Here is a 20,657-nt window from a genome sequence, read left to right as displayed (position 1 = left end):
CTAGAATCCCGAAGAGGTGCTAGAAGAAATTAGCACTGTTGTACAGGTGATTTTTTCTTTTGTCCTCAACTGAAGGACTTCAATAGCCACGATTCTGTACTTCAGTACTTAAGTAACTATACTTTACTATAAAGTATTATTTTGAGAGATTCTTATTTAACTTGAGTATTACTAAAAATTAACATTCTTTTTTTACATTCATTTTTTTAAAATTTTCATTTAAACCTTAACAGTATCTGTTAGAAACGTAAAAGAGAAACAAGAGTCTTCTCTTTTTGTCTTACCAGGAACTTGAGTTCCGTGTATTTGTATTTACTGTTTTTTTATTAAAACATCCAACCAAATTCATATCAGTGTAAAATTAAACTGCCCAATGTGTTAAAAACCAACACATTCTGTTTTTAACTAGACACTTCAGTGTGTTCATTTGGAGACGACACATTTTGAGGTAAAATGGGTAACATAAGTTAGCATGCTGTTATTTAACATATCACTTTTTAGAGTTAGCTAATTTATCTGTGATGCGTAATACTACTAATTATTCTCTGCACCACACACCCTCACATGATGTATAACAAAAAAAAAAGTAATTTATTTGCAAAATGATTATTTTTTATATACTTGAGTTTGTTTGAAAATCGATCCATTCAATAGCCAACTTCAGACTGATGCAACTTGATGCACATTTACACGTTTTTTTTTCATAGGATCTCCAAGTTGAATTCTAACATAGGGAGCCAAACTGGCTTTAAACAAAGCCCATGGAGCCAATTCAACCCCAGTGATTAGAATATTTGTTTACTTCCTTTCTGTAATCAGAGTGATATATTAATCACAATATAACAACATGATGATTATCTCTTTTACAAGGGCAGCCTGTGTGCAGAAAACAGCCATAAAACACATGTCAAGAACAGGACACACACAACAACAAGTGCCTGACCAGCAAACACATGTCTGAACCTCTTAAAGCTGTGAACAGATTTCAGAGTGTCCAGTTATTTAAAGATTTCTCCAGCTGGACTTACCCTAGGGACAGTGACAGTGCATGGAGAATGGGAACAGAGGCTGTACTTTCAGTATGATAAGTATGTGGTGTGAAATAACGAGAGCTGTTCAGGCGATGTGCTGTGTTTGTCTGTTAGAAAGGAAGGCCTGTTGTACCTGAAGCCTGATGAAATGAATGAATCAGATCAATATGGTTGTAAATTTTAAAGACAGATACAGAATTCTTTAGTTTAAACATGGTGAAACCGTAAAAGTCTGTTCCAGTGTTTTTTAACATAATCTCTATCAGCCACATCTATAGTGTACAACTGGTTACCACGGACAATGATTTAGGGCATTTTTATCCTCATCTCGAATAGTTTAGTTTAGTTCCTATCCCGTTTAGGGGAGGGGCTCATTAACGCAGGTTTGTTTTCACACAGTTCTTCTGAAACGTGGATCGACTGCAGAATCCCATACATCATCAAAAGTGCAATTGAGCGTTCTTCATCTTTGAGCAACGCCACAGAATAACCACTTTTGGTTCCCTAAAACAGTGGTTCTCAAACCCGCTGTAAGGGGCCCGCAGATGATCCATTTTTACTCTGTCCCTATCCTTTGCGAGTTGAGTTGGAGCAAAAAAATTGACCGTCTGGGGGTCCCTGAGTACCGCTGCCCTAAAGACTGTTCAAGTTTGGAAAAGAGATTTGTGAGTGTAAAGAAATATTCACATAATTTAAAGGTTCTATGCCAATTTAAGAGTCCTGGACCTGAAATGACCATATTTAGTTTTCTTTGGTTGGTTACCAACACTCAGACAATGACGAACGGCAGTTATTACATGTGAAGCAGGTTCTCATGCATGACGTGGTTTTAAAAGGGTGGCTGGTGTGGCCAGGACCCTCCTTGAAATCTGATTTCACCCCAGATGCCACCCCAAAATTTCTGCCATGTCATTGGCTTCTACCTCGCTGTGGGGTAAGTGTTTGCGCCTGTAAGAGAAGAGGCGGAACAACTTTCCCCGTAACTCCCCATCCACTGCCTACACATTCTCATTCTGAATACGTCTCTTCTGTACTGCTTTGCCCTGAAGGGAAGAGTGAATTGGCGATCAGCAATCAGCAAAACAACTGTTCAAAGTCTCTCTACCCCCAAACCCCCAATCCCCACCCCGCTCGCACTTTCTCATTGCAAGTACGTCTCTTCTGTACCACTTTGTCTTTACTGGATGGCAGAACAACTGTTTAAACTCGCTGGGTTTGCTTGAATAAAAGATCCCAGATAACTATTTTCAGGAGGACTGTCTCAATCTCACTCTCCGTCCCTCAAGCTGTCTCAGTATTACAGTCAAACAGACTGAATCCCTTTCACAGTCTCTCGCTCTCTCTCTCACTCCGTCACTTCCTGACCCAACGCTGGTGTGCCTCGTTACAATCTGATTTTCATTTTCAGCGCATGAAGGAATAAAACAGAGGAGTGGAAGGGAGAGGAACAGCAAATCCCTCCGTCAGCGAGTGAGCGCACTGCTGGGCCTTTGTTGTGTTGCTAAACCAAACTTGCCTAGCGGGAACTCGCTGCGTTTCGCTTTATTTCATCTCCAATCTAATCCGTAATAGAATTACAGCACAAACAAACAGCATGTGTGTCTTTGGCCCGCTCTTATCTGGCCACCAGGGGAGATGAATCATTGGCTTGTCTCGAGTCCAGATGCTTCACGCCAGCAGATTGCTTCAACCAGGGCCGTGTAACGTAGGCCTCGCTGAACGACAGACTGGAGTCAGATAAATACACAGTGTCATGATTTACTCCTGTTTTGTACAACTCAAATATGAAAAAGGAGCACCATTCCTGACCACTGCGCACATTCCTCTCCTCCAGGCTCTATCTGAGAACAGCTCTTTGCCAGGGTTGCTTGTTTTGCATTGTCATTATTTGTCCACTCATGAGCGCTGCAAAAGCATGCAGTTTTCATCATCATTAACTGAAGGCTGCCAAATAATGTTCTGTAATTAAGTACGTAGTCTCTTTCTGCAAGCCCCCTAGTGGCAATTCTGAAAAGTACTTAGATATTTTTTATTCATTATAATTAAAAAAATATTTTTTTTCCCTGTAACTCTGTTATCAGATGAACAAGATACTTTTGGCTTTCTGTGAGTGAAATATTGTGACGCGGTGTTGAGCTGCTAGTGAGCAACAAGGGGTGAAAGCTGTGAAAACATTCCCACCTCTCCACAAAGACGGCCATGCCAAGATAAAACGGACACAACTGCAGCCTTCTTTATATCAAAAATTGTGTACAACTGCCACAATAAAAATAGCATTTAAGCACAATATAAACACTTCTTACGAAGATTGTAGAAGGAATAATTCTATTAAGAACCGTGAGTTATATATATAGAACCAGACAGAGAATGTGTTGTATATGGTTCTAAATAGAGCCAAAGGAAGTAATTCTATTGTTACGATAACAAGCGTGTAACAACAGACGAACCCTTTTTGGTGCTTTATAGAACCATATACAGCACATTCTGCATCAATCTCATTTCACCATGCAAAGACCCATTTAAGCATGAAATGGTTCTAAATACTTAGTATTTTACTAAAGAACTCTTGATAACCATCTTTTTTAAGAGTGTAAGATTAATGACCAGAGGTGGGTATAGTAACCTAAATGCATACTCAAGTAAAAGTATCGGTGCTTCAGTTTAATTATGACTGAACTAAAAGCAAAAGTGCATTTCCAAAAAAACAAATAAATAAATTGTACAAAAAGCTGATTGGAAGTAAAAAAGTAGCAGCTTAAAAAACACCTACAACACTGAGTGACATACAGCTGCAGCAGAACTTCAGCAGTACATACTGCATCTATCAGCACAGGAACCAAAGCTTAGGAGCTATTCTTCTACTTTTGGATCATTTTGGTCTAAAATAATCTGCTGAAGCTCCAAAATGACAGATGTGACCACTTGTCAAGTAGTCCAGGCTGCTACCACCACAACAGAATGAAATTAAACACAAAAAAAATGTAAATATTAAGTATTAGTAAAAATATAATTTACTCCTGTTTTGTACAACTCAGATATAATAAAAAGGAGCACCATTCCTGACCACTGCGCACATTCCTCTCCCCAGGCTCTGTCTGAGAACAGCTCTTTGCCAGGGTTGCTTGTTCTGCATTGTCATTATTTGTCCACTCAGTTGCATGCACAAGCAAAATCTCGAAAGAGTTGTACTTTCCTGAGTATTTGAAAATACAGGAAAGTACAGTTCTTTCGAGATTTTACTTGTGCATGCAACTGAGTAAATGTAACTAGCTACTTCCCACCTTTGTTAATAACTGAATAATAAGCCTGGGGTTAAAGGGGTTAAAGCTCCGTGACCTGTGTCAGATAGGCCATTTTTAAGATGCCTTGTTTCCTTCTTTCTCACAGATGGAGGGTATTTATCATTCACCAGACACGAGCCCATCGGAGTGTGCGGACAGATTATCCCGGTGAGTACCAGCTTATGATGCGCTCTGTAAGTCAGCGGCTCCTGGTGGTGGTCCTGGAGTTCCCCTGTGGTGTCTACTTTTGGAGTTTTCCCTGCTTATAAGCTGATTAATTCCTTACTCTAAATACCCACTGACAGGTCCTGACTTGCCTTATTACATGCCTTACATATTGGTTAGACCAATCACTAAGTAATTCATAATAGTTATTGAATAATAAGTCTTAAGATTAATAACTGAATGATAAGCCTGCACTTTACAAGGTAAATAAGGCCTTTATGAGTTGACGTACATGGAGCACTCCAGGATCAGAGTGGGAACCGCTGGGGTAAACACAGCCTTTTAGGCAATGTTGGTCAGGCCTAGAGAAAAGAGACTGTCCATCTTTCTGGGCCGAGGTTCTGAGGAAATGTGGGCTAGCGACTTGGCTGGTGTGCGACGGGGGGAAGGACAGCTTTTGTTGAAAGACTTTAAGCAGGTTACTGGAAGTCTCTGACGTTTATTTGTCAGGACAACTGATAAGCAGGACACAGAGTGGTTCAGAGTAGGAGGGGGAGGTAGGAGAGAGAAATAGGTGAGAAAGAGTGAAACCAAAAGTGATTGAGAATGAAAAAGAGACGAAATGAGAACTAAAAGTGGTGTTTAGGGAGGGAAAGAGGAAAAGATGTTTCTTGTCTAAAGAGAAGCTGTCTCCCAAATCCTAAAATTAGCCCTTAAAGCATCTGCTTAAGAGGAAGAATGTCAGTCATGTGACATTTATCTTAATCCTGCTTCAGTAAAGAGGAATAATTGGACATTTCCAGGTTATAGCTTCAGAGACTGGCTGGCTTTTTACAGTAGATGAGTGGGTGAAAGCTCAGAGTGACTCAGCGATTGCTGGTTTATGGCTTGTGTGAGCAAGTGAGTAGGAGTCTGAAGTTCTGAGTGAGAGAGTGACAGTCATGGCAACAAAGATAATGAAAGTATTCGACAGTTGGCCCAGACTGAGTTCCTGTCCTGTGTGTGTGGCCATGTTTGTTTTCATACATTTCAAGGACACAAAATGTCCTGACTTTGTAGAAAAAAAACAGAGAAAAACAGGACTAATCTGCTGTTGGACCAAAACCTTGTATCTCCAAAATGGTAACTTTACAGAAGAAGGAAAAAACATACTTTACTTTTAACGTAAGTCAATAGAACCAGACTTTTTTCCCCCAAAGTAATTTTGGGCCATTTCTTTTGGTCCATTCATCTTGAAATTTACACACAATATACAGGACAGTAGGTATTTCTACATGATGTCAAAAACTGAAAACGTCAAAAGCAGCTATATATATATATACACATATATATATATATATATATATCATATATATATATATATATATATATATATATGGCCCTTATATATAGAATATATAGAGACATATGTATGACCCTTTGTCCTGACAAGGTATAAAAACAAATATGCATGTGTGTATATGTACAGTGGAACTTCCCTCTGATGATGATGGCGTGGAAGCTGGGACCAGCACTCTGCTGTGGGAACACGGTGGTCCTGAAGCCAGCCGAGCAGACGCCCCTCACCTGCCTGTACATGGGTGCGCTGATCAAAGAGGTACAGCCTACGCGTGCCAGAATACACTCACAATAGCACGGCTTTTGATCAAAGAGGTCCAACGCTATGACGCTACAACATATCCACAATAACACAGCAAAGCCAGTGACCACACAAAGTTCTGATCAAAGAAGTCCAACACAGTGTGACATATCAGCAATGAGGGCCTAAATCAAAAGAAATGTTACAATGCCCATAACAGTGCCACAGTCAAACACACTGACGAGGTCTATCCACACTCAAACGCAGAGGTGGAAAGTAACAAATTACTACTATTCTCTTTAGGCTATTTTCGAGTATAAATCATTGAAATGTTACTTTTATTTGAGTTTATTTCTAATGAAGTACTAAATTTAGCCATTTTAATTTTTTTTTACAAAACTCCACTTTCAGAACTCCCAACCAGAGGAATCAATTATCTAGGTTTCTAACTGTAGCCAAATAAGTACTGTGCTGTTTTATTATTTTCTTTTTTTCATCATTTTTGAAAAATAAGTATCAGTTCTTTACTAAACACAAAATATATACTAAATCACAAAATATCCTATTGTGAATGCCTATTAGCTAGCTAATGTAAGTTACACTAAGGGTAAACTAACGGATTGGTTTATGTAGTGAACCCCTAAGTCTTGGACGTTCAAATACTGGAAAAATTAACTTAAAATAGTAATATTAGTAATCACTTAAGTAGTTTTCCAAACAACCGAGGACACACAGTGCCACTGATGCATGAAGCACTGCTCTTATGAAGCACAGAAACTATCTGACTGCTAATAAATTTTTTGCAGACGAAACATGAGTGAATGAGTAAGCAAGTTAAATGAGATGTTTCACATCTAACAACTTATTCATACTTAAGTGATGTCCTACATTGGAATTTGTATTGTACTTAGTTTAAATTACCTTACTTAACTAGTGATTTTCATCACTTTTCCACACCTACACAAAGCTCTGACTTTTACATTAGAATTAGCTGGACCATTTTCTTGAAGGACAGTATTGAGATACATGCACAGTTCGCCTAATGCCCTAAATGGCATTGGGCAACAGTTGGGACCTTTTTTCAACCATGGCCAAAAGATGTGCATCCCACAAGAAAACACTGTCTTCCTCACTCCTCTTCTCCTGAACCGTTGTTATTTCTCCGCCTCTCCCTTTCTGTGGGACTGTAACCCTTGCCCTTTCTTCTTCCTTTTGATGTTCTGTCCATCCTCTCTTTCTCCGGGCCTGGAGGGAGACTGGGATGGGTCCGGATTCCCCCTCCACAGCCTGTGGTGTTCTTGGCTCGGGCCGCTTTCTCTCTCGTTCTCTTTCTCCTCTGAAGATTGTTTCCTCTCGTTGTGTTTACACAGGCCGGGTTTCCACCAGGAGTGGTCAATATTTTGCCAGGCTTCGGGCCAACCGCAGGAGCCAGCATTGCCTCGCACATGGGCATAGACAAAGTGGCTTTCACTGGATCCACGGAGGTAATTTTCCTATCAGAATCACACCGTCCCAATCCTCCTTTCCTCTGGAGTGACACAGTGACGGACAGGGGAAGAGGCTCTGCTCTGGGCGAGCCCGGCGTTGGTGGTGTTGTGCGCTTGGGTTTGAATGGAAATTGAGGAGGTTTCTATGGGAAATACATCCACACAGACCTCACACAATGCAAAACAGTCAGGCAATCAGATGCACACACATACAAATGGCCTTTTCAGAAATCATTTCTAGAATTAAACCACTGGAATTGGAAAGCAGACTCCAGAACCATAATAAGATACAGGGAAAATAGCAGCAGAGTGGGATAATGCTGCCAAGTATACACTAAATTGACCCTTAAATGAGGTCAAAATCACTAGCATAATCGTTAAGAGCTAATATTCAGGCAGCGTTCCTCAGTCTTTCCATCCTGCAGAGAATGGGATGTCAGTAAGCACATGCACAAATAGGCCCTAGGTGGGGCGTGAGCTATTTGGCCCTCACAGTATAGTGCCCTCTTGGTTGGCATGTATAATAATATGTATGTTAATTGTATGGCCATTCTTAAATACCAGTGTGAGGGAGGCGAGATTCAGCCTTGCCTTGGGGAACGGAGCTTGTTCACCAGGTTGGGTCCACCAGCTTCATCATTCTTGGGTGCCCCCCCCTCTTAATGCACCTTAATGCAGTACTGAGGTCATGTGGATATTCTACAGACACATGCATCACCAAAGCACTGGAAATCCCACTAATAATCTCTTTAATGTGTTTATTATGAACAATAACCACACAAATGGTAGTAAGGGGTGCTAATAATGTACTAAACAATGCTTTTATTATTATATAAAACAATAATTAGAGTTATAACTTCCTAGTTTTTGTAAATACATAGGTAATGTTACAGCCTTTTATGCTAGAGAGTGTTGTTCAAACCCATGTTAGGGCAGTAATGTTAAAATGTTTGGCTGCTGTGGGAAAAACTCTTGACACAACACTTTACCTCCAAAGTGCACAGGCCTGGCTCCCAATTTGACTATCCACTCATGGGTCAGCAAAGTCTGGTCACATACAGACAAGTCATTTCATGTACTAAACCGTACCTATTCAGGCAGACATTAGGCAGTTAGACTGTCAGCCCTGGAGAAAAAAAGAAAAAAACTAGAAGAGAAAGGTAGTAAATATAAAACCAGTTCTTCCTAAGAGTTCGCCATGTTAGGCATGGAAAGCCAGGAAAAAAAAACACAGGAATGGACTTCCTTAGACAGTTTGATCTAGTGAATCTTGCCAAATGACAACACAATGTCAGCACTGACATCTCCTTGTAAACAGGCATAATTTCTAGCTCAGAACGTGCGCTGCATTCTTTCTAAGTGTCCTTTATGTTCTTTTACTCAATTACAGCATCTCATAAATCTACTTTTCTTAGAGTATGTTTTGATTTGCTCCTAAATATATTTCACATGTATTTGTTATAAATTGAGCCGGATTTGATGGTGTTTAGAAAAGAGCTAAAGTTTATGGTCCTTTCGGCTTGCCTTGAAAAAGTGTTTATTCTTATTGTTAAGTACGCATGGAGGAGTTACACAGTTTGTGCGTAACTCAGAAGTTCTACAAAGCCAGAAACAGGAATCAGATGCTGAATGTAGATGCACAATATTTCCTGCACCAATAGATGCCGTGGCCAAAGCGAACCGCCCAAGAATTCACAGAACGTAGCGCTGTGGGCTGAGTGTTTGGAAATACTGTGAAAGTTTAGCTTTCTGTGGGAAATTACAGTCAGAATATTTCCCACTTATCAGCTCTTGAACCCGATGACCACTCCGTTTTCTCAAATCAAAATGTCATCCTTCCGACAAGCACGCAGAGGGTGACACGAGTGACGTAAGTGTGTAAAGGCCAGTAATCAGTGTGTAAATATGCCATCACTCAAACAGCACTCCTAACCACCACCGTTCACTGCCTGTCAGTGGAAGCCCTCAGTGCTCCACCACCCACTTCATCCTGCTGGAAGAGGCCACCCAGCGCTTCCTCTAAAGACTTCTCTCTCTCTCTCTCTCTCTCTCTCTCTCGATTCAGCTTTACTGGCATCACCATATTTAGCTTCAGTGTTGCCAAAGCGTCGCTGTAATAAGAAGAACTAACATTTATAGCCAGTTTCCAAGACCCAGATTAAGCCTGGGCCTAGACAGAGTAATACTTTTCAGTAGTGAAACTCCACTGGTGTTGGCATTTAGTCCAACACCACATTTCTAACACTTTTACACTGCACGTCTTGGACATTTAATTAATGTTCAAGACATTTGCTGTTACACTAAAAGTTTATTGAGCTTCATCACTTCATTCAGAGCTGAACATTTCTGAGTGCTTCCACACGTAACTGTGATGTCTGTAACCCAGTTTTGAGCTGCTAATAGAGGTGCTAACGCCATCCATAACAAAGCAGAGGCGAAACTAATCCGTATGTTGTTTGTCAAAAAGTTCTACTTGCTTGGACAATCTGTCAGCTTGGTTGCTGCCATGCCAACACCAGCAACAATAAAGACTGGTTAGTGAGTTCATGTCAACTGCAAAAGTTGGCAAAAATCGAACAGAGGAAGCATAAAATGATGTTGTATATGTTTAACTTTTAAATTGCGTTGCATGATATGAGTTTGAATTAATTCCTTCACGTGATCACATTTATTTATTGTTGTGTTGTCATCTCTCTCTCCCTCACTCTTTCTTTGTGTCTCCCCCTCTGTCTCTTATAAGAGTCTATCTTTAGTCTGCCTTGCTTATAATCCCTTTTAGGCTCTCCTTCTTTCCATCTGTAAGTCTCTCTCTCTCCCCCTCACTATTTTTAAGTGTCTCTCCTTCCCTCTCTTGTTTAGTCCTTTGCATTTCATGTAATCTCTCTCTCTTTTCGACTCTATCTTGCCTTTCTCTTTTAGTCTCACCATCTTTACATTTCTCTGTCCCTCTCTATCTTTTAGTGCCTCTCTCCCTCTCTTTTAGTCTCTCTCTGATGTGTCTGGGGTTTCTCCTCTGATCTGGACCTGATTATGGGCAGAGTGAGCTCGTGCTGAGAGAGTGTGTACATGCACAGACTCTGACTCACCTCATCCACGTGTGTAGGTGCGTGTGTGTGTGTTTGTGTAGGCCGACGTTGGGGCTGAAGAAGTGTCTCGTGGGAGGAGTGGTTGATCTGATGGTTTTAGGTTGGGCAAAAGTGGACATGTCCACTGGTGTGGTCACCAACACACTCACACACTCATGAACATAAGTTGCTGAACAAAGGGCTTCGTGTTAAGTGTCCTCCACAACATGAATCTACGCCTGTTAACGCTTAGAACTTGAGAGGTATTACAGTGCTTTTGCTGTGCTATTTAAATGCAAAAAAGAAGACAAAAGCGAATGACAAAAACTTTTAAGAAATATAAAGGATGACTGTACACGCAACAATTACTACAAATTAAAAACGTATTTCCTCTTCTACTTACACAAATGACACAATGACACACCCGTTTCTTGACTCAGTAAGTCGAGACAGAGAAAATATAAATGTATATCCCATTATGATCCCATAATGTTTGAGTTCATGACAGCTTATGTCACATGCTGGTATACTCGAGATCCACCATGACATCAAACATTAAGATGTATGTCATGGCAATTAACAGTAATAGTAACATGACACTATTTATATTATGCTCAGTTATATTACTGAACATAATCAATCAGACACCTTATGACAGCGTATGAGATCTGCTACAACATGTATATGGCATGGTTATGCCAATGTTATGTAGCAGGGGTTAACATGCTCTTGTTTGTCAGCAGTAACAGCGACTTCTAAGGGTTAATGAGCTGATTTGTTGGATCAGGTGTGTTAGAGCAGGGACAACACCAAAATATGCAAGACAGGGCTACTCCAGAAACAGGACTCAGAGTGCTCTTAGCCATCAACAGAAACCTTAATTCAGTCAGAGTGCTTGAAAAGCCACAGCCTGACTTCAGCTCCACAACTCATGGTGTGTATTCTGGAATTAGGCCATTTTCGTTACTGAAGACTGATATAAACACCATCTCTCTTTCCATCACCCGCCTCGCTCATCTCCCTTTTCTGCTTCTCTCCGTTCTATCTGATGGAAAACAGAAAGAGAAAATATTCAGTCTCTGCGCGCAGTGTTGAGTGGACGAGGGTGGAAAATGTCCAAATGTTTGTTTATGGTCAGGAGTAGTGCTTGCGGAAGAGGGTTGCCTAGCGTTTGGAGAGCAGCTCTCACACAGTGTTGGGAAAGCTCAGGATGAGCAGTGAGGCAATGTAGCAGCCGGCCTACAGCTGGCCCAGCGTCTGCAGGAACCTCCATAAAGGCCAGGAACAGAGAGTAAGATTATCATGCGTTCTCCTGGCCATCCCTAATGAGGAGCCCTCTCTGGGGAGAGTTGGGAAATTCCAATCTGATGTGAAGTATGTCAGGCTATTTCCTATAAATGATACAAAATGATGAAGCAGTGGTCTGGTATTAAAACGATTCTGGTGACGACAGTGCGAAAACGTTGACCAATAAATGCCTCAGTATAGATGCTGAAGATTTCACATACTTTCACTGAGCCATTAAATGCCTCAAATTTTGAACATACCTCAGGTCGTTAGCAACTTGGCACTTATATCCGGCACAAATTGGTCTTGAAAACGCTTTGGTTGTGTAAAACTGTTACTGCTCAGAACATGTTACTGATAAAATATTAAAAAAATACACATTTTGTTATATTTTGATTATTTGTCACCTATTTGATTTGGAAAAAAATGGTGGTATGTGTTTAAGGGTTATAGTATTAGCCTAGCCAAAGACTACACAGGTCTTTTTTTTCATACCTCTGCCTTTCTAAGGCTCTTCATTTCAAATAGTGCAGATCGTCCTACGCAAATTTGTGGTCAGTGTTTCCTGTTCTCGATTAAACAGCAGATACCCCTCTACGTTGGAAACACAGCGTTCCTTCCTTTTCCCCGCAGCCTCCGGGGCCGGTGATAGATATTTCGGCTGTGAGCTGAAGCCGCTCTCCTGTTTCAGCGGGCCTGGAACGGAGGGGTTGTTTGGGCTGCAGGATTTATTAATGACAGCGTCCCACTGATGTGGAGATTTAGTGGGGTTCCACGACGGAGGTCCTGGACTAAAGCGGCTCTCTGCTCCCCCCACAGGTCGGCAAGCTGATCCAAGAAGCAGCTGGAAAGAGCAATCTGAAGAGAGTCACGCTGGAGCTTGGGGGCAAGAATCCCAACATCATTTTTGCAGACGCTGATTGTAAGTATACAGACACTGTTTTATGGGCGCCCTCCTGGTGTCCTCCTACGACAGTATGTGCACAGGTGCCACCCCTCCCACCCCCCACCCCCAACAGCCTTGTTTGCCACTTGTTGATAACATCAAAGACCAGTCTCTTCTGGGCTTATTCACACATCTGTACTACTGAAGACACTTACAAGACCAGGACAAGATGATAGCTTAACCTGTGGAACCTAGGCTTATTATTCAGTAATTCATCTTAATTATTCAGTACTATGAATTATTTGACAATTACTGTAAAAACGAACATGTCTGTTATGTAATTATGAGTGACAAACTGAAGCTCAGGCCCTTTAGGGTTTAAGGGCTTAATACCCCACATATTTGAGTAGGTTAAACAAGAGATCCTCAAAAGTAAGAGAAAATAAAAAAAGTTCTTCAAAAGTGTCAGGTTTCTGAGGACGTTGAACTTTGCTAGGTGAATGGTGGCCCGTGAAGCATTCTAGAACAGATAGGCTGTTCCTGGATCAGTTTGTTGTGATAAGGATTGTGTAAACAGGCCATAAATCCTCAAAGAATCTGATCCCAGATCCTGCTCTTGACTCTTTGTGAACACACACCGGTGGCTCTAAGTGGCTCTCCAAATCAAGGTGTCGGCTGGGGCTTTTAAATGCTTTCAGCAGGCGTGAGTGGGGCTGCCTCCGGCCCGTAAATCAGCAGAATGGACCCTGCCCCGGCCGGACGCATCCCAACACAGCCATAAATCCCCCTGTTCCATTAACCCCTCGCATGCCAGCCGGGCCGCTCCTCCTTAGGCATCAGATATCACATAACATGCACCATCAGCGTGGAGGACGGTCCATTATAGCACAGTGTTAATAAGAGTGTTTTATGCGCAGCTATGAACTTATATGGACTGATGGTAACTCTTGTGAAAACATAAAAGTAGTTGTGAGTAATGTGAGGTCGTAACTGGGATTTATACACCGCATTGCTTTAGTTCTGATGTCTGTTTTATTGGATGGAAAATTCTTGATGAAATTCCAAACGTTTTATAATCTTAAACCCTGTTTGAGCAGGATTAGTTTTACCAGAGGAGGTTTGCTAATGTAATTTGTAAGGGATTTGACTAGCTGATTCATACTGCATAAAGTATCTGTGTAAATTCTCCGAACTACTTCAGGCAGCCTGGATCAAAACGTCATAGCCTGGACATTAACGTCAGTGTTGAGATTAAAACTGAATGGGTTCAAACATCAAAAACTTCTAGGTAATGCCAGATAAAATAGCATTAGGCTCTAAAGTGGGTTCAGTCAACCGGCTGCCCAACAAGACAGAAACTGCATATGCAAGATATACTTTCAGGATATTTCGTTTTCCTTCTTCTAATTAGGCCATCATCAAAAATACTGTAGATTACAGTAGTCCTGTTTTAAATTTGAGGATAAAGGAACTGTGCCAGCTTCCAAGTGGAATGTAACTTCAGTGGTCAGCATTTAGTCTTCAGGTCACTGAAAAGAAAGGTACTGTTGTCTATTAGCAGACTTTGTTATTACATTACCATGAGAGGTCCATTCAAATAAGACTGCTATTACTGCAGGTGCTCTGGGTTCAGCGAATTACAGAAGCTTTGTAAAAACTATGGACATTGCAGATCATACTGGATTAAAATCACAGGTCTCATTCGTAATCGTTTAAATTACAGCACTTTCCAGGTAAAACATGGTTTGAAAAATGTGTTCGCCATTTACAAACTCCCTTTGAATACTTACTTTCTCTCTCTCTCAGTGGATCTGGCAGTAGAGCAAGCCCATCAGGGCGTTTTCTTCAACAGCGGCCAGTGCTGCACGGCAGGTTCTCGTATCTTTGTGGAAGAGCCCATCTATGAGGAGTTTGTGCGCAGGAGTGTGGAGAGAGCAAAGCGGAGGATAGTGGGCAGCCCCTTTGATCCTACCACTGAGCAAGGACCTCAGGTACAGAAATTTGATTCTGAAATTTCTATAAGAATTTCCACCAAAGGCATTGTTGGTTCTGGCTTGTATTCATTTGATATAGGAACTCTATTTAGTCGTCATTGCTTTAGGCTTGAATTCAAGTAATATATGCGCCCCTTGAGGAAGCAGGGACACGATTTAGTGCTTATACAACACTTAGTGTTGGCCTATACTCTTAAAATAAGGTGCTTTGGAGGAATGTCATACATTTTAATTCACTTAACAACCTTTGTTCTTCTTCTGTGAATGAGAAGCACAAGTATGGTAAAGTTTAGAGATCCTCCACAACACCGAATAAATACCAATTACCATTCCTAGAACTGTACGTCCAAGCCAAGAACTGTTTAAGAACCTTTATTATAAAGAGCATATCTACGTCTGCACTGTAGAACATCTCTCATCATTTCCTACCCCCCTCTCCTCTCTCAGATCAGTCTGGAACAGCAGAGGCGTGTGCTGGAGTTCATTGAGAGCGGGATCAAAGAGGGAGCAAAGCTGGAGTGTGGAGGGAAAGCTCCCTTTTCCAAAGGCTACTACATCCAGCCCACGGTCTTCTCCAACGTGCAGGACCACATGCGCATCGCCAAAGAGGAGGTAAGGCTGCCCAAGACAACCGCAGAGACTTCCTACTGGCTCTCAGAGTCTAACGCTTTGAGCTGCTTTTCCCTAAACGGAGTGTTCAGTTGCATGTGCATCTGGAAAATCAGCCGTTTGGTGTCTCGCTGTGGTTGCTGAGGCTGTGGATATGGAAAGCTGTCATGTTTTGCATCTGGGATTGGGATAGCAACACTAAAGAAAACCAACGTGTTTTCAGTCTTTCTGACTGTTCCTCATTACCGAACACACACAATCCATCCTTGTAATCAGCAGTTCCAGCTGTGTGTCAGAAGCTCATTTGCTGATGTGACTCTTCTCCCTCTGTGATAGATCTTCGGGCCGGTTCAGCAGATTATGAAGTTTAAGACAATTGAGGAAGTCATCGAGAGAGCCAACAACACGGAATACGGCCTGACTGCCGCCGTCTTCACCAACGACATCAGCAAAGCCATGGCCATCTCCACAGCTGTGCAAGCTGGCACTGTTTGGTATGTTCTATTTACAAAGCATTCATATCAACCGTATAATTTGTACAATAACAGTTATAATGAGCTCTTATGTTGCTTAGATAAGATTCCAAGTGTCATTTTGCAGTTTTGGTGCTCAAACACAGACGACACGTTTTCAAAAAACGACGGCACAGCCAGACACTGACTGTCCCGTATGCTGTCATTTCTAATTTTAAAATGATTAAACTTTATCAAGACTTTCTAATAAGTAAACAAATATTAGAAAATGCTGAATGGTCTACAGATCTCAGAAAAGTTATATGCATAACCAAAGATTTGCCAGATGAGTGAAGGATGAAAAGCACTAAACTGAAGTGTTTGCTTTGTTTAATCTTCAGGATAAACTGCTTTAATGCCCTGAGCTGCCAGTGTCCTTTTGGAGGGTTCAAAATGTCAGGCAACGGCCGTGAACTGTAAGTGCATATTTTAGTGTTTTCCCTGCTCTAACGCACTATACTCTGACTATACTCTTTAAATTCAATTAAAAAGGGTTTGACAATATCCAGATGAGTTGAATCAAGTCTGCTAAGTATAATGATCTACAGTCTTATGCAGACGTTCAGGCACTGTGTATGGAACAGACTTGCACATCTTTCTGCAGTCTATCTTTAGACATTCAGTACTAAAGTTTGGGCGTCAGTCAGCAGCAATACTTCCTTTCTTCCAAACATCTCTCACAGCAAAGTTTAGAACATGCAGAATTCTTTTTACATAAAATTCCCCTTGTGATTGTTGTCCACTATAATTTAATATATATATATATCTGCCTGTGTCTTTGCATATGGAGTATTTTGAACCACATAAGCTGGTTAATATAGTTAATAACTTTTGAGAAGTATGTGCAAATGGGTGGGTAATATACACAATATTTTGTTTTTCAGAGGTTTTATAAGTAGGAACAGACAAAAAGCACCAGTTGTGCCACATTTAAAAAGATTACTAACTACTAATACAATCATTTTGTTCAGCGTTTCACTTACTGCACTGAATCCATTTAAACAGGCCTACTTTAGCTCTCTTTGTAATCAAACCTGCAGTTGTTCAATGTTCTTTAAGTACTGACAATATCCACGGCATGCTTAGAAAAGCATATGGTGAAGTAATCTAATGTAATTTATCATGATAGTGGTAAATACTGTCATATTGCCCACCCCTTGATCAGCATTTTGTAAAAATTGCTGAAATTTTTTATAGCTTAATTTAACATACAGTATTTATGCGATTTGTAGTTTCTAGGCTGCTTGTGTCGGTCTGCAATTTCCTATAAGAATAATAAAGTTTATATCTACACTCTTAAAAATAAATATGGTTCTTAGCTTGGAGGTACAGTTGTAGCTAAAACCTTTAACTGATACAGAACCTTTAAATTTTGTGGAGGATCTATAACTTTAATTAGGTTCTTTCCACTCACAAATCTCATTGAAAGGTTCTTTAAATAGCCAAAAACCGAAAGGTCCTTCAAGGATCCAAAAGTGGTTCTTAAATGGCATCACAAGCTGGAAAGGGAGTAATGCCATTTAATAACTACTTTTGGAACTATGCCAACCCCCAGTAAAAACGCACCTTTATTGTGGGGCAGCTACACTATTAAAAAAAGATGGTTCTTCAAAGTTTCTTTAGTAAAGACAATGGTTCTTTATAGAGCCCTTAACACAAAGACCCATTTGCCTGCTTACAGGGTTCTTTTAATGGTGAAATCGTTGTTCAGAACCTTTTTAAAAGGGGTTCTATCTAGCTTCAAAAAGGGTGCTTCTATTGTTATGATGTCAAGCTTGTTACAATAACAGAACTCTTTTGGTGTTGTCTTTACTAAAGAACCCTTGAAGAACCGTCTTGTAGTGTATAGTTTGAAGCAGTGGTCAACAGTCCTGCTCCTGCTTATTTACCTTCCTGCAGACTTGAGCTGCAACTCTAACCGACCTCACCTGATAAATTTGAGTATTGCGTTCAGAAGTGCTTGATTAGCTGAAGGAATTGTGTTAGATTAGGGTTGGACATGAAACCTGCAGGAAGGTAGATCTCCAGGAGGAGAGTTGGTGACCACGGGTTTAAAGGACCGCACGGCAGACTGAGGTTCAGTTTCTTCCATTCTATATCAATGAGTCCTTAGGCAAGACTCCTAATGCTGCGTTCACCTACTTCTGCAACATGATGAAAAAAGTCTATCCATTTAAATTGGTGAGACACCTTATTGACAGATATTTTGTTTTACAGGGGCGAGTATGGCTTGAGGGAGTACACAGAGGTGAAGACCATCACAGTGAAGATGCCAGTGATGAACTTGTAAAGTGTACAAACGTTCTCCCAACGGAAGAAAGACTTCCTCTGGCGTTATCACTGGTCATTCTCCTGTGGCCGTCTCTAGTGGTCCCGCACCATATTCTCCACTAAAGCTAACACCACCAGCCATCTCCATCCAGCGGCACCACTGGCCGGCCACCTCCATAACACCAGTGTTCAGCGTCCACTAGCAGTCTTTATGTCCACATTAACTCCCAGTAGTGGCCTCCTTTCACCGGCTCCATTAACCATACTAAAGCACTCGGAGAGGGTGAGGGAGGCTCACTGTATAGACCACTCAACGCCCAGCATCCACTAACTGACCAGCATCTCCCTCTGGCTCCACCCAGCCAGAAGCATGTTCCATGTGGTGCAAAAGGTGGCCTTTTGGCTTCGAGAGGGGAGGGGAAGGGGGAGGGGGAGGTGTCACTTTCAAACCTCATACATAACTTTAATTCACTACAGTTTCACTGTGTAAAACTCGTCAGCTGTGTTTCAGTTTGTACTAAGACCACTGAAGCTATCTGTCTCAGAAAAAAAAAAGAAAAAGTTGGATGTGATCTTTTATTAAATATTAATTCTAAAAATGTAATTGTTTAATTGTTCTGTGTTTTTGCTGTTTTGTTTTTATGGCGTATTCTATAACTCTGTATGTCGATGTGTTGACCAATGTAAACAGAAATGGTTTACCTCAGAAAAAAAAATCATGTTAATATGAGAAAGGCATTTTACACAAATGATTACTCATTGGTGTCCATTTATTTTCATTCTTAAACAATTATGTACTGAACATAGAAGGTAAAATATAAAAATGACTATAGTTTGTTTTTTCTTCATTAAAACATTTTCATTTTGAAAACTGCATCAGTGTTTTATTTTATCATAAAAGTAAAAAGGAATGTGTCCACTGAAACCTACTATGGGAATTCCATAGATTTTTCAAAATTTCTTCAGAATTCAAGTGTCGAGACGTAAACAAAGTCATTCTGAGTGGTTTGATGTGAAATCTCTGACTCGGATTTCTTTACAGCGGTGCTGATAGGAACCAGGGATTGCAAGGTCTACAACACAAATATAGTCGTTTTATTTACTATCAAAAATGACCAGTGAACCTACATGTATCCTCTGAGTTTATGTGGAATGTTAATAATAGTAAAACAGAGATAAAAAAATAAGTTATCTTAATTTAAGGTACTGTATGTACCTCTGTGTTTAATACATTTTCAGCCAAAATCTTCTCAAAACTATCATAAACAATGTCTCAGATATCCAGTTCCTTCTGTTCCTGAGCAATTATGACTAAGTTTCTCTAGAATGACTTGGGTAACATATTTCTGATTTGATGCTTATTTGATGATTATTAATGATCTTAATGATTATGCTGAAAAATGTTGAAAATGTATGAAACACATGGAATTTGCCTTTAAGAGTTTTGTTCTGACATACACCTTTCCTTAGATATTGTGTGGCTGCTTGAAATGGTCAAAGATCCAAGCACATCATGCTGACATAAGCTGTCACATTTAGATAACAAGGGGATTTTTACTCTGCTCTAAACACACACACTGTTCCAGAGCAATAGCACTTCCTCCTTTAAAGCGTGACAGGCCTTAAGTGGCATTTTGCAACATTCACTTTTTCCATAAGAGAGATGTTTTGTGAATGAGGGTGGGGGAATATTTAGCAATCTTTTTTGTCAACACACACCCTTGAAGCTGAAATGACCATGAGTATATGATATAGATAAGGAATTTAGTAAGAAAAAGGAGTAAACCCAAACCTTCATCAGAATCCATCAGAACCCCCTTAGAAAATTCCCCAGCTGTAGTCATAGTTGAGTTTGTCATCAGCCTCCTGCCAGTGGACAGCTTTAGGTACAATGCCTGATAAAAAGAATTACTTTCATTATGGTGAGACAGACTAAGGGTGGGAGACAGGATGAGAGAAAGAAAGAAAGAGCTGACCAACCACACAGTGAACACACTGACCAGAGAAATAAAATATGTTGCATTAAGCTGTCAATATATTCCAAAACGTAAGTAGAATATAATATACAGTACTGTGCAAGAGTCTTAGGCACCTAAGCACACTGTAAAAAAACATTTATCCTGGCAATGATTGTGTTTTTGCCAGTATAAACACCACATCATTACAATAAATACAAATAAACATAAATATAGGAAAAAGTAACTGGTAAAAAGTCGCTGATATCTTGTGAGCTAGTTTGAAGAACATACTGTGGCTGCAGATTTCTCAAGGATGCCCCCAGCTGTTACATTAATGTGTTAATTTCCATCACCAGCCTGATTTAACATAATGAAAGATTGATTAAAAGATATTGGATGATAACTACAAATAAAAGTGGGCTCCCTCAAGGAGAGGTTTGGAAATGGTTAAATGACCACATTGACATACATAAAACCACAACTTATTCTATAATATAATTTGTTTCTTATTTATCCTAATATTAGTGATTTT

General features: G+C 40.4%; 1 protein-coding gene across 1 annotated transcript in view; it reads left to right on the top strand.

The window, feature by feature from the left end:
* Positions 1-19,041, top strand: part of aldh1a2 (aldehyde dehydrogenase 1 family, member A2) — a 44,104-nt gene extending 25,063 nt beyond the window's left edge. Inside the window, exons 5-13 of the mRNA XM_036584389.1 lie at positions 4,419-4,480; positions 5,946-6,074; positions 7,427-7,540; positions 12,715-12,817; positions 14,588-14,772; positions 15,223-15,387; positions 15,721-15,878; positions 16,238-16,312; positions 18,114-19,041. Coding sequence (XP_036440282.1) covers positions 4,419-4,480; positions 5,946-6,074; positions 7,427-7,540; positions 12,715-12,817; positions 14,588-14,772; positions 15,223-15,387; positions 15,721-15,878; positions 16,238-16,312; positions 18,114-18,186 — 1,064 coding nt within the window. The 3' untranslated portion in view covers positions 18,187-19,041. The remainder of the gene's footprint in view (positions 1-4,418; positions 4,481-5,945; positions 6,075-7,426; positions 7,541-12,714; positions 12,818-14,587; positions 14,773-15,222; positions 15,388-15,720; positions 15,879-16,237; positions 16,313-18,113) is intronic.
* The last annotated feature ends 1,616 nt before the right edge of the window (positions 19,042-20,657 follow it).

The sequence above is a fragment of the Colossoma macropomum genome, unplaced genomic scaffold (assembly GCF_904425465.1).
Source record: "Colossoma macropomum unplaced genomic scaffold, Colossoma_macropomum, whole genome shotgun sequence".
In the NCBI taxonomy this organism is placed as follows: Eukaryota; Metazoa; Chordata; class Actinopteri; order Characiformes; family Serrasalmidae; genus Colossoma; species Colossoma macropomum.
Note: the sequence above shows the minus strand (reverse complement) of the source record. Positions and strands in the feature narration are given on the sequence as shown.